Below are 13482 nucleotides of genomic sequence, written 5' to 3' on the forward strand. Positions count from 1 at the left end.
CTTCAAATTCATACTTTTAACATCTGTGAATCCAACATGTTAAAGTACAGTTGCTTATATCTTATGATATAATTATTAGGGATCTACTATCTTCTTAATGTTTATTTCATTATTGATCAGATCTAATTTAATCATGTTTAAAAATGTTCAGTACTTTTATAATGTATATGTAGAAGTAGTATCTTTATTGGCGTATAAATTACATATATTGCAACAAAAATATAACAGTAATTTGTAAACATTGATCAACAGGTGCTAGACAGGTGCTTTAAATGAAACGTTGATTTTATAAAAATTTGTTATTTTGTTAAAAAAAAAAGAACCAATAAAATCAACGGAACTTTTCTCTATTACTATGAATTTTTTAAAAAAAATGTATTTCTTGAACAGAAAGTAATATACTATGTTCTTACATATATACATAAAAATGCATTTTTTAAAAAAAGGAGATACCATGATTTTCGTATTGAAACTAATCAAATTGTATTATTACCTGTATTTGTTGCCTTACCTTGACCTGCATAAACAAAGATAAGAGTTATCTGCCCTTTTGTAACCCCAGCTGTGTTTGTGTGTGTCGGCGTTCGTACCTCCATTGAAACACAAATATTTATCAGACATGGAGTCTGCAGAATTTGAATTTCCAGGGATGACAAGTGAGAAACATCCCGAATGTTTCAACATCGAGGCCATGCCACCTCAACCGAAAGACAAAAAACCTGGGCAACTTCCCGATCACCTTATCAAACAATTTTTTGAGGAGGTACGTTTCAAATTTCAGTATTTTCGTTTTTTTTACTTCACACATCATAAATGGATAGAAATATAATGAGCAAATATAACAATAAGATATTTCATAATTGCCTAATATCACTGAATATTGGAGGCTGCGTAAAAAATTTCGTAACGACAATATAGTCAGGTTATACATGCATGTATGGTAGCCTGGTAGTGAAATAATGTTAGTATCAGAGATTCACTATATAAGCACATGTAGTGTACATGTGTATTTGATTCTCGCACGTTTTTTGGGACTATGCTATAAGTTTTTGTAATCTATACTGACGAAAGTAATTCATATTCAATATCAAATCAATATTAATATTAACCAATACATGTACATGTATCAAAATGAACTTGAAATATTCCAGATAAGCACTTTGTCATTGTTGAATAGTCTACTGAAGTGTCTGGAGTTCAATAATTTAAAAAAACAAAACAAAAAAAGGCACTTCTCATCTTTAAAAAATTCTTAATTATAATTTACTAACGAAGCGTAATCCGATATGTAGATACAATGTTTATAACAAATTGTACAAGTGTCCCCATTTTTCTATATGAAGTCGATGCACAGTTAGTGTGTTGATCTGAAGGTCCTTCAACTTTAATATCAGCTTATGACCATTAAATCTATTGAATTGGTACACTGGTACTGAGACGCGTACTTGATATCTCTACAATTAACATAGGCCGAGAGACTTGAAATCATAACTTGCAGTCTTGATCATAGAAACTTGCATCTGCTGTGCAGATGTAAATAATTCAAGCTACATGTAGTTTATTAAATAAGTGAGTATCCTTAATTCAGATAAATTCGATAAAGCCGTATACCGGTAGTTTTGTAAGGGTGTCAGATCAACCCATACTAAAGAAGACGAAAATTAGTAAATAGATACATTAATTTAATAAATGAATAAAAAATAATAAAGCTCGCAAAATTCTTTCTTTATTATTTATTTATTATATATTTTTGTTTTGATTTGAACATATTTTATTGATATTTATAATTACAAAGGGATTGGACACAAGTTCTGAAAACTTATTAAGCCCTCTCCCTACACGTAAATTACAATAAAATTGAAATTGTCACATTTAAAAATTAAGCTTTTAAAGTATGCAATATTTGCAAAAATTTACAAATCGATGCATTTTGCATATATATATATATATATATATATATATATATATATATATATATATATATATATATATATATACAGTGTATATATATATATATATATATATATATATATATATATATATATATATATATATATATATATATATATATATATATATATATATGTACTAGATACATTTAACTTTGAACATATACATGTACTGATATATTAATTAATGCTTAGAAGGAAATCTACCAGAATGTTTAATAAATGTTTGAACAAAAGAAAAGAGAAGTTCATTCTCTGTAGCACCCAATGAATCTACCCCCATAATAAGATAAGACCGCGGAACATTAACTGGTAAATTGCATTGATTGATTGATTGATTGATTGTTGTTTTACGTCCCATTCGAGAATTTTTCACTCATATAGAGACGTCACCATATACCGGTGAAGGGCTTCAAATTTTGACCTTTACTCGGCACTTAGGGCCATTGAGCAGTTAGGGATCTTTATCGTGCCAACGCCTGCCGTGACACGGGGCCTCGGTTTTTAAGGTCTCATCCGAAGGACCCGCAACTTTCACTTCAAAGTGCCGAGCGCATGGCGAAGGAACAGTTGCTACCTATTTTTAATCGACTTAGGTCTGTCGCGGCCGAGATTCGAACTCACGACCTCCCGATCACGGAGCGAGCGCTCTACCGACTGAGTTACCGTGAACGGTATTACTGGTAAATTGGAAATATGCAGCTATTTCCATCCGTTACAATCAAAACATTTAATGAGAGACATTGAAACGGGCGGGTACAATTCGGCACGGACGTCCGAGAAAACATTGGATTGAAATTCTAGTTTTGAAATTCATTTTCAATCCACCTCAGCTACGCTAGAACGCACGGTGTTACTGAATGACCCAGAAAACAAATAATTTCAATTTCAGAATAGTTTGAAATTTATACAAAATTCCTGTCCAGTGTTATTAAAGAAATAAAGAGGGACAAACATTTGATTCCTGTTTGGTATGTGCATGCGTGTGTGTGTGTGTGGGGAGGGGGGGGGGGCTGTACTATCTTGGAAATAAAAAAGGGAAGTTTTTTTTTTTTAGTTTGGACAACCTCTCCCCGTTTTTAATTGTCAAACATTTTTCAGTGAAGACAAAACTAAAGAAAATAGCTCTTGTCATCCTAGAAATAAAATATATTTTGTCAGATGAAGGCATGTTCTGACTCGCCAATTTTTTACCCCCCCCCCTTCTAGAATTAAATTTTTGCCGATAAAATTTTCCCCAGAAAAGTTTTTTTTAATCATAATTTCATTAATTTCAATAATGAAAACTTTACTCTAAATACTAAATTCACAAACTGATTATGATTTTGATATATCTGAAGCTATAGGCATTATGCGCGCCTTGTTAACCCATCTCCTTTGAGAATTTCTTTAAAACACTTTACTCACCTTACAGTATGTTAAATTTATATTTATTGTGTATATTTTATATATTTAATATTTTTTAATTATATATTAACACAAACAATAATTACAAGCATTTAGAACAGTGGATTTTAAGCGGGTTAATATACTCGTGGCGCTCCATTCCTTAAAAGCAATGGGCCTCGGCCACTTCGGGGCATCGGCTCCATTTCTCTTAAAGAATGGAGCTCTACTCGTACATTAACCCTAACAGAGGTTCCTATCCCGTTTCAAAGTATAGTGAATCTTGGGAAGCTATTGTTAAACCTGTTACAATTCGAACAGCATAAAGTTGCAGGTTTTCTAACTTATCGTTATAACTATACTGACAGCATCCCCATACCACGGAAGCATAATTATTCAAGTTGCGGTCTTATGAATGACGTATACATGAGTGAGAGAGTTTTTCAACTTACTTTAAATTTGAATTTTTTCAAAAGAGCTAATTTTTTGTAGGCCTTAGACAGTACATTTTCAATATGGGTTGACCAGCTAGCGTCATGTGAAAATAGTACTCCGAGGTGTTTGTGTTCAGAGATGAAGTTCAGTTCGCATTGTTGAAAAAGAAGTTTAGGATATTCTATGTTTTTCTTTGTACTAAACAACATTGCTTTGGTTTTAGAGGAATAAATTTCAATAACCATTTTTTAGGTCACCTGAGTCACTCAGGTGACTTATTGCTATCCGTTTTCGTCCGTCGGCGTGCGTCGTCCGTCGTGCGTTAACTTTTGAACATTTTTAACTTCTTCTCCAGAACCGCTTAACCAATTTCAACCAAATTTGGTATATAGCATCTATGGGTGAAGGGGAACAAAAATTATGAATTTCATGGTCCCTGCCCCCGTGGGGCCTGAGAGGTGGGGCTAAAACCACCAAAATTAATGCAATCTTTAAAATCTTCTTCTTTACTCCTGGACATCAAGCAGTCAAACTGTTGGCATGATAGTAATAAGCATTGAACCCTCTACCAAAATTATGAAATTCATGGCCCCAGGGTCAGGGGTTCCGGTGCTAGGGTGGGGCTATATAGATCATATAGTGAAAGTGCATTATTTCTTTGAAAATCTTCTTCTCTGCTCCTAGGTATCAAATAAACAAATTAAGTACATAGTTATGAAGGGCAAGAGTGCCTCTTCCAAAATTGTGAATTTCATGGCCCCAGGGTCAGGGGTCCTGGTGTTAGGGCGGTGCTCTATTGATTATACATGTATAGTGAAAATACATTAATTCTTTGAAAATCTTCTTCTCTGTTCCTGGGTATTAAATAAACTATACAAAGTATATAGTTATGATGAGCAAGAGTGCCTCTTCCAAAATTGTGAATTTCATGGCCCCAGGGTCAGGGGTTCTGGTGTTAGGGTGGGGCTCTATTGACTATATAGTGAAAATGCATTAATTCTTTGAAAATCTTCTTCTCTGCTCCTGGGTATTAAATTAAGTAACTACATGTAAGTACAAAGTTATGATGAGCAAGTGTGCCTCTTCCAAAATTGTGAATTTCATGGGCCCCAGGGTCAGGGGTTCTGGTGTTAGGGTGGGGCTCTATTGATTATATAGTGAAAATACATTAATTCTTTGAAAATCTTCTTCTCTGCTCCTGGGTATTAAATAAACTAACTAAGAACATAGATATGATGAGCATGGCTGCCTTTTCAGAAATTGTGAATTTCATGGCCCCAGGGTCAGGGGTTCAGGTGTTAGAGTGGGGCTCTATTGATTATTTGCATTAAATCTTTCAAAATCTTCTTCTCTGTTCCTGGCTATTAAATAAACTAACTTAGTGCATAGTTATGATGAGCATGGTTGCCTCTTCCAAAATTGTGAATTTCATGGCCCCTGGGTCAGGATGTTGGTGTCGGGGTGGTGCTCAATTGATATATATAGTGAAAATGCATTATTATGTTCCCCAAACGAAGTTTGGGAACATATTGTTTTTACTCTGTTTCTTATTATTATTATTATTATTATTATTATTCTTTTTTTCTACTTTCTTCTCCGGTACTTTTTTGTCCGGGAGTGTTCTCATAGAACCACTCATCCGATTGACATGAAACCTTTTTAGGGTTAATAGGCATGTTGTGTAGGTGTTCGGAACAAAGGTCATTTTGCGCGCACATGCATGCGCGTGCGCGCGCGTGCAATGAGTGAAATGACTGATATACTTGATGAAGCCGTAACTTTTATATTTCTTGATGAATTGCTTTGAAACTCAAAATATAAAGATATATTAGTAGTGTAAACAAGATAACATGGTAAAATTAGCGTGAAACTCACGCGCATACACGTGCGCTCTTCTCTGATTGGCTGATACAAAAATCTCAATAATTTCCTTGTTTTTGGACAAAATACTTTGAAATTAAGAATATAAGTATATATTATAAGGTGCTACAATATTGGAAATTTCTTGAAAACACGCGCATGCAGGTGTGCTGCAATCTGATTGGTTGAAACTTTAAATGTCTATAACTCCCTTGGTTTTCAACAAAACAGGATGAAATTTACGACATGGATAAGCACATAGAGCTCCTACATTATGATACTATCAAAATTGAATGCAAGGCCATGCATGTGCGTATGCTGAATTCTGATTGGCTAATACTTAAAGGGTTACACCTCTCTTATTTTTCAATGAAATTCTTTAATATTTAATACAAATGTATGTATTGTGAGACACTATAAGAAAATTAATGTGAAAAATGTAGAAAACATGTGCAAGCACATGCGCTGAAATTTGATTGGCTAATACCCATATGGCAATATCGGAGTAGTTTTCCAATGAAATACCCTTAAAAATAAGGTGTCCATCTATATTACAAAAGTATTGTCTAATTTATTGAAGCATGTAGGGAATGGGGCATCATAAGAGATTGGGGAGCCGTTTGGGGAACATCTGTAACGGTTCCCGTTACAATTAGCACTAGTTTCTTTGAAAATCTTCTCTCTCCTGGATATTAAATAAACTAAGAACATAGATATGATGAGCATGGCTGCCTCCTCAGAAATTGTGAATTTCGTGGCCCCTGGGTGAAGGGTTCTGCTGTTAGGGCGGGGCTCTATTGATTTTATAGGGAAAATGCATAAATTCTTTCAAAATCTTCTTCTCTGCTCCTGGGTATTATTCAAATAAAGAAAGTGCATGGTTATGATAACTTAAGGAAGAATGCCTCTTCCAAAATTGTGAAAATCATGGCCCCTGGGTCAGGGTTCTGGTGAAGGGGGGGGGCTCTATTGATTTTATAGTGAAAATGCATAATTTATTTCAAAATATTTTTTCTACTACTGGTAATAAAGCAAAGAAAACAAGTGTATAGTTATGATGAGCAAAGTGCTTCTTCCAGAATTGTGAGTTCATGGCTCCTGGGTAAGATGTTCTGGTGTAAGGGGGAGGGGGGCTTTATTTATTTAATTATATAGTGAACATGCATTTCTTTGAAAATCTTCTATGCTTCTGGGCATATTCGAGGCAGACAGAGTAAAAGTTTTAGTATGCAAGGGTATTTTTATCAGAGACCAATGTGAGAAGTAGTAATTTGGGATTAAAAATAGACATTTTGTTAATAGTCTGCATGGTAATAGTGTTAAATGGGGGACAGATAGATGCTATACTAATTATTTTGTTGATGCTCATCATACTATTTTTCTTGCTTTTGGGCAACATTTAAAGCTTCATTTATCAGTTTATGGATCCTCTAAATTGTTGTATTGTACTCAGGTGACCGTTAAGGCCAGTGGGCCTCTTGTTATATCAAAGTTCCAGGTGCATTTAGATCTTTCTTTAGGTCTCTTTCAATAATTATCATATTTATGCTGCAAAGAATTATCATCAGAAAAAAGCTTACAAAAAGTAACCATATCATTAGCAACATTATTCACATAAATTAAAAACAAAACAAAAGTGGTCCTAAAACTGAGCCCTGAGGAACACCAGCATGTAAGGGTTTGTGTGTTGATAAAAAGTTGCAATATATCACCCTTTGATACCTACATTTTTGTGGGGTTTTTTATTTAAGTTTTTTTAGTAATATCCACCCCAACCTCCTTCCCATATAATTGAGAAAAAAAATTATGAAGACATGATTTCGCAATGCAGTTAATTAATAATTAGGATAGATTAAAAAAAATTATTCTTTACAAGTCCGGAATGTTGCCCCCCTTTTTATGTACCAGTACCACTATCCTGAATAAGTTCAGGTATCCTTGTAGAGTATACATGTATGTGATTGACTATTTCATGTAAATGTGCAGCAAGGTTTCCACTATTCGATTCTCTACCCCATGGCTTCCCAGGGGTTCATAAGGGTGTGGTTCTTTCCTTGTGCATGTATGTATATAATTTCAGGTATATATAATACTTTTCGGTGATGTGGATTTAAAGTACTGCATGTGATTATATGGAACATACGTGTACACACACAAATGTACGTGGAAATACAAGTAAGCTACATAAGTAACGTAACCCTATTCATAAAATGAATAGAGTTAAATTCCCGACTTTTTTCACTCATGGTACACAAAGTATTATTTATTATATATTATTTGAGACAATATGAGGAATGTCTCATTCTTGACCTAAAAATAAAAGTATATAATTCCCCTGAAATAAGATACGTTTGTTTCACATTGAGTAAGTGATATGATACAAAGAAGTGAATGTACTGTAAAGTAAATGCGTCACAGTTTGTTTTGTTCACCTGAGATTTTAAATCTTCTGATCATTATTATAAATGTACCGTTGTAAAGTTTTCGTGATGTTTTCGTACTCTAAGGATGGGGTCTTCTTAGCGACTACTATTTTTACCTTTTGACTTCAAAATGCCCCGCCCCCTCTGATAGGGTTTAAGTGATACCTTATTCGAATCTGTCCTTGTCAAAAAATATACATGTACTTAATACGAGTATATATACTACAGGTTTGCTACTACTAAGTACAAGGAAGACATTTCAGTAAGGGGGATTCTTTGACACACGCTGACAAAAAAAAAAAAAAAATCACCAGACGTTGTTAATGAGGGGGCATAACCGTTGATAAAGTTCGTTTTCTATTGAATGATAGTTATTTGTTTGAAAATTATCTGGGGAGCACCCCCCTCCTGCGTTTTGTAATTTGTACGGTACTGAGCTATGATCAGTACATTGACGGTAATCCACAACGTTTAATTTTCTAGTGAACGTAAAACTGCGCTATATACTTCTAAAATAATGTACTAGCTCAAACCTTAAAATAGGTTAGGCTGAAAGTAAATCAGACATGAAGTACAACCATTCCTAAACCGTGTACTTACAATCCACTAAGTTATGTTAAACTGCATAAGATATATATTCTTGTATAATTAATATAGGCCAAATCGCAACATCAGATATTGTAAAGTAGCGGGTAATCAATGGAAAAGTGATGTCTATTCTGTAATAATTTCTTGAACCTCGATCCGTTATCTGAGCCATTTCTCATAAAGGTTTTTTTTTAATACAAAGAGGGGAGATTTTTGACTGTTTTATTTGCACAGTACTTGCTTTTATGCACATGTATTTTCTTACACATATTTATCAAATTATAATCGTCAATTTATCATACATATCAAATTAAGTTTTCATGATTTGCAAAAATTACTATCTTATATATACACTCGTACGTGAAAATTTCTTATGTACATCAAATTAATATTTAATGAATCGGTTATTTAACTTTCTTATATATTTTTGAATACTTAAAGATTCTACTGTATTTAAAAAAAAACATTTAATTATTTGATAATTAAAAATATGAAATTTTAAATTCTAATGCAAAAAAACTCCAAATATGGCCAAATGAAGATTTTGATACATAGCCACTGTCTGCAGCAGCTTCGTTCAAAGAAATGTATATGCTATGTGTTTTCTTTGTAGGGTTATATTCTGGTAGAGGATTTTTTCGACACTGAAAAGGAATTGGATCCAGTGAGAGAAGCTATTAATGATTTGGTAGATGGACTTGCTAAAAAACTTTATGATGCTGGCAAGATTAAAAGTAAGTCTGTAAGGATTGATAAGATAATACAATAAATACACCACTAGGGATCGTACAGACAGTTTTGTATATAGTTTTGATTTTTATTCTTCTTTGCTTACCAAATCAAAGAACAACATATAAAGAGATGGATTTGCAATGTATTAGAATGCATGTTTGTCTTAAATATGTATACAAGGTATGTTCAATTTTTATAATTGTTTTAAATGAGAAGAACCCCCTCCTTTTCCAGCAAGAATAATGTGTAAAAAATGAGAATAAACAAGATCAACCAAACATTACTTACAAACACATCTATTTTTATACCCCCGCTTGAAAAGTGGGGGTATATAGCGAAGGGGGTATCCGTTCGTCCGTCATGCTGTACGTCCGTCCGTTACGCTTTGGGGTACCCATCTCTTATCGGCAACTTCTCTTATACCAATGATTGAAATTTAATGAGACTCTCACAGAATCTTTATTACATAGTACCATTGTGTACCTCCTATTTTATTTTTTGATTGGACAAATATTTCGGGTTTCCAATAATTATAGCAAAACATAGACACTGCCATTCTTTCTATAATATTGAGGGATATCCATCTCTTATCCGCAACTCCTCCTATACCACGGAATAAAATTTAATGATACTTTCACAGAATCTTTATTTCATATTGCCATTGTGCACCCCCTATTTTATTTTTTGATCGGACACTAAATGACTTACTTCGGATCTCCCGTAGCTAAACATGGTCTTTGCCATTATAATCATATTATATGGGAGGCGGGGGTATCATTTTGTACGCTTAGTGCTCACAGTACCTCTAGTTCATTTAAGAAGGATGGATGGCCATGGCCATTTTTAGACTATTGAACCTCCTGGAAAGGTGCAGATTTGTATAAAAGTATAAGAACTTGCTTAAATATTATAGCTGGAACATGGTTTTTCTTTACTAAATAATTATAAATTATGGCTAGAAAAAGCAAATTTCATATCTTTAGGGGGATCTTTTAGGTAATTTGGGTAACCACCCAGCCCCGCCCCCACCTTAAAAGTACAGAAAGACTAATAAGGCAAGCTGTGAGTCTGTCTGTAACACAGGCCTTACATCAACAATTTGACACCTATTTATTTTTTTTACTGACTATTTCAATTTCCTTGTAGAATTGTATAAAGAATGCGGATTTTTTGAACGACTTACGAAAATAGAGGCAGAATTTCCAGGAGCCAACATTCTTTTACACAAGATGGGCAAGCTCCCACAGGTATGGAATCGTTAAGCGACTTATCAATCTGTAATAATATGATTACATATACATGTATTTAACAATCAGTTGCAAAATATATTGACGACAAAATGTTTGTCGTCGACAATAGCAAAAGTTGTACCAGAAGATTTGTCATGCGTACTATAATATATGTACTTTTATTAGTAAATACTGACGAAAACTTTGAAACGAAAGCTTTTCTATGACGCAGAAGTCTTAATTGTTTTGACACCAGTAACTACAGATCGAGTAACAAAATCCAATACACTTGTAACTAAAGCTGATGGACTTAATAGATCACGTGGTTGTTACTAAGTCGCGTGATGGGATGAAAAGTAGTGAAATTTTTATGAAATCAAATAAATCCCATTGGGACAGCTAAAACACAAGATGCAGCTAATTTATTGCCAATATGCAACATTTATGCTTGCATGTACCTAATTATAATTCATGCAAATTACGTGTACTTGACATGAAACTATTCAAATAAGAATTTAACTTGCTCTGGATAACATGCAGCCTATTTATAAGCTCAACTATATACATTCTTGCAAGTTGACTGGCTAAATTTGAATTTAGACCCACTGTATAAACTTGTCCCTCTTGGGTCATAGATTGAACACTAAAATTTATAAAACAGAATATGAAGATGCTTACTTATGAATTTGAGACTTTGTGGTCCTGTTATTCTTTAGAATATCACATATTTTTAGGTCACATGAGTCACTCAGGTAACGTTTGAATTATTATTTATTTTTGTCCGTTGACGTGTGTCGACCATCGTACGTCGTCAGTCAATCGTTAACATTTGAACATTTTCAGTTTCTTCTCTGGAACCGCTGAACAAATTTCAAACAGTTTTGGTTTGTACATGTAGCATCTATGGGCAAAGGGTAATACAAATGATCAATTTCCTGGTCTCTGCCTTCCAAGGACCCGAGGGATGGGACCAAAACCATGAAAAATTAGCTCATTCTTTTAAAATCTTATTTACTCCTGGGCATCAAGAAGTCAAACTGCTAGAATGACTATAAAAAGCATTGAGCCCTCTAACAAAATTTTGAAATCCATGGCCCCTGGGTAAGAGGTTCTTGAGTTAGGGTGGATCTCTATTGATTATATAGTGAAAATGCATTTAAAGATATGAAAATCTTATTTACATCTGGGCATCAAGAAGTCAAACTGCTGGAATGACTATAATAAGCATGAACCCTCTAACAAAATTTTGAAATCCATGGCCCCTGGGTTAGAGGTTCTTGGGTTAGGGTGGGGCTCTATTGATTATATAGTGAAAATTCATTTAAAGATATGAAAATTTTCTTTGCTCTTTTGAATTAAGCAGACAAACTAAGTGCATGGTTATGAACTTATGATGAGCAAGGGTACATCTTCCAAATTTGTATATCTGGGTCAGGAATCTTGGTGTTAGGTAGAGGTTCTATTGATGATGTACATGTTGTGAAAATGCATTAATACTCTGAAAATCTTTTTCTGCTCCTGAGCATTATGCAGACAACTTCATGTTCTTGCATTGTTATAATGAGCAAGGGAGGCTCTTCCAAAAATTGTAAAATTCATGCCCCCAGGGTCAGGGGTTCTGGTGTTAGAACAGGGCTCTGTTGAATATGTAGTAAAAATGCATCAATTATTTGACTGGTTTTTTCATACCAGAAATACCACAATTTCTTTCTGCATCTACAATTTTATGATTACATAATTAGGTATCTGTTGGTAAAAGATATCCACATCGTCGCAGGCCACGGGTTTTGTGTCCATTCTATTTCCACAAACCCGTGGCTGCCTCCTACCAAAGTCTCTCGTTCTCGCGACTGAATCATTGAATATTTATTAAGTGACGCCAGATTTACCTTGACCAATGAAATCACTCTGTAGCAATTTTTGGTACGCTTAAATGGCGGCGCCCATAATGAAATCATGTTTGCTATGCGTGGCAGATTTATTGAAAAAAAATACGATAGATCCTGAAGAAAAGACGTGAGTAACGTATATTCTAAAATACTTACAAGGGTTTTACATTAAAATACAGGGTTTCGAATGTAGACGTTGTGTGAGAACGCTGAATAGCGTTACTCGTTAAGAAAGGAAATTCGAACCGAAGTTAATGTACAGCTCGTGGTTATGGTTACATCGAAATACATCGTCTCTCTAATTAGGTTAGTTTCTGATAAACTAGACCTTAATTTGTATCACAAACTGTCCAAATAATTGATTTTAATTCCAGGCTTTCAGAGACCTCTGGTCAAATGATAGATTATTAAATGTCATCGAGCAACTGATTGGTCCAGATATTGCAACGTCACCGGTGTGGAATCTGAGGACGAAGACACCGAAAAATAATGCAACTATCGTACCCTGGCATCAAGGTCAGCCATCTGTAGATATAGAGGATATTATATGATTATTGCTGTTTTGAGGTCAATACGATGATTTAGATAACTGAGGAGTACAATATTCAACGTGTGAGGTGAATACTACATGTATATACTTCGAAGGTGGAAAAATCATCGTATTAACTGAAAAAAAAACAGCTATACAGTAATTGTTTTATTGTATAATTCAAAATAAAATGATACAAACTCGTAAAACAATCCATACTGTCTTGTCTAGACATTTGCTGAAGCTGTAACCAAACGCCATGAGAGAAGCGGGTATAAAATAGATATAACCACTTCTAATTTTGTTGGAATTATTTAATCTGGTAAAGGTGCGGTGTAGAAAAAATAAATGTCAAACAGTACAAGTAGGATAAATTTTCTGGGGGGGGGGGGGGGGACATTATAAGAAAAAAAATTGAAAACATCAGAAAAAAATCTTTCAGTAGCCCACTGCCCCTCGAAG

At 34.2% G+C, this 13482-nt stretch overlaps 1 protein-coding gene across 1 annotated transcript in view; it reads left to right on the forward strand.

The window, feature by feature from the left end:
• Window positions 1-613: 613 nt before the first annotated feature.
• LOC133175392 (uncharacterized) overlaps window positions 614-13482 on the forward strand; it is a 28954-nt gene continuing 16085 nt past the window's right edge. The window contains exons 1-4 of the mRNA XM_061310496.1: window positions 614-763; window positions 9255-9375; window positions 10520-10620; window positions 12866-13007. Coding sequence (XP_061166480.1) covers window positions 620-763; window positions 9255-9375; window positions 10520-10620; window positions 12866-13007 — 508 coding nt within the window. The 5' untranslated portion in view covers window positions 614-619. The remainder of the gene's footprint in view (window positions 764-9254; window positions 9376-10519; window positions 10621-12865; window positions 13008-13482) is intronic.

Source organism: Saccostrea echinata, unplaced genomic scaffold (assembly GCF_033153115.1).
Source record: "Saccostrea echinata isolate AGI-Se365-2 ecotype Australia unplaced genomic scaffold, CSIRO_AGI_Sech_v1 ptg000062l, whole genome shotgun sequence".
In the NCBI taxonomy this organism is placed as follows: Eukaryota; Metazoa; Mollusca; class Bivalvia; order Ostreida; family Ostreidae; genus Saccostrea; species Saccostrea echinata.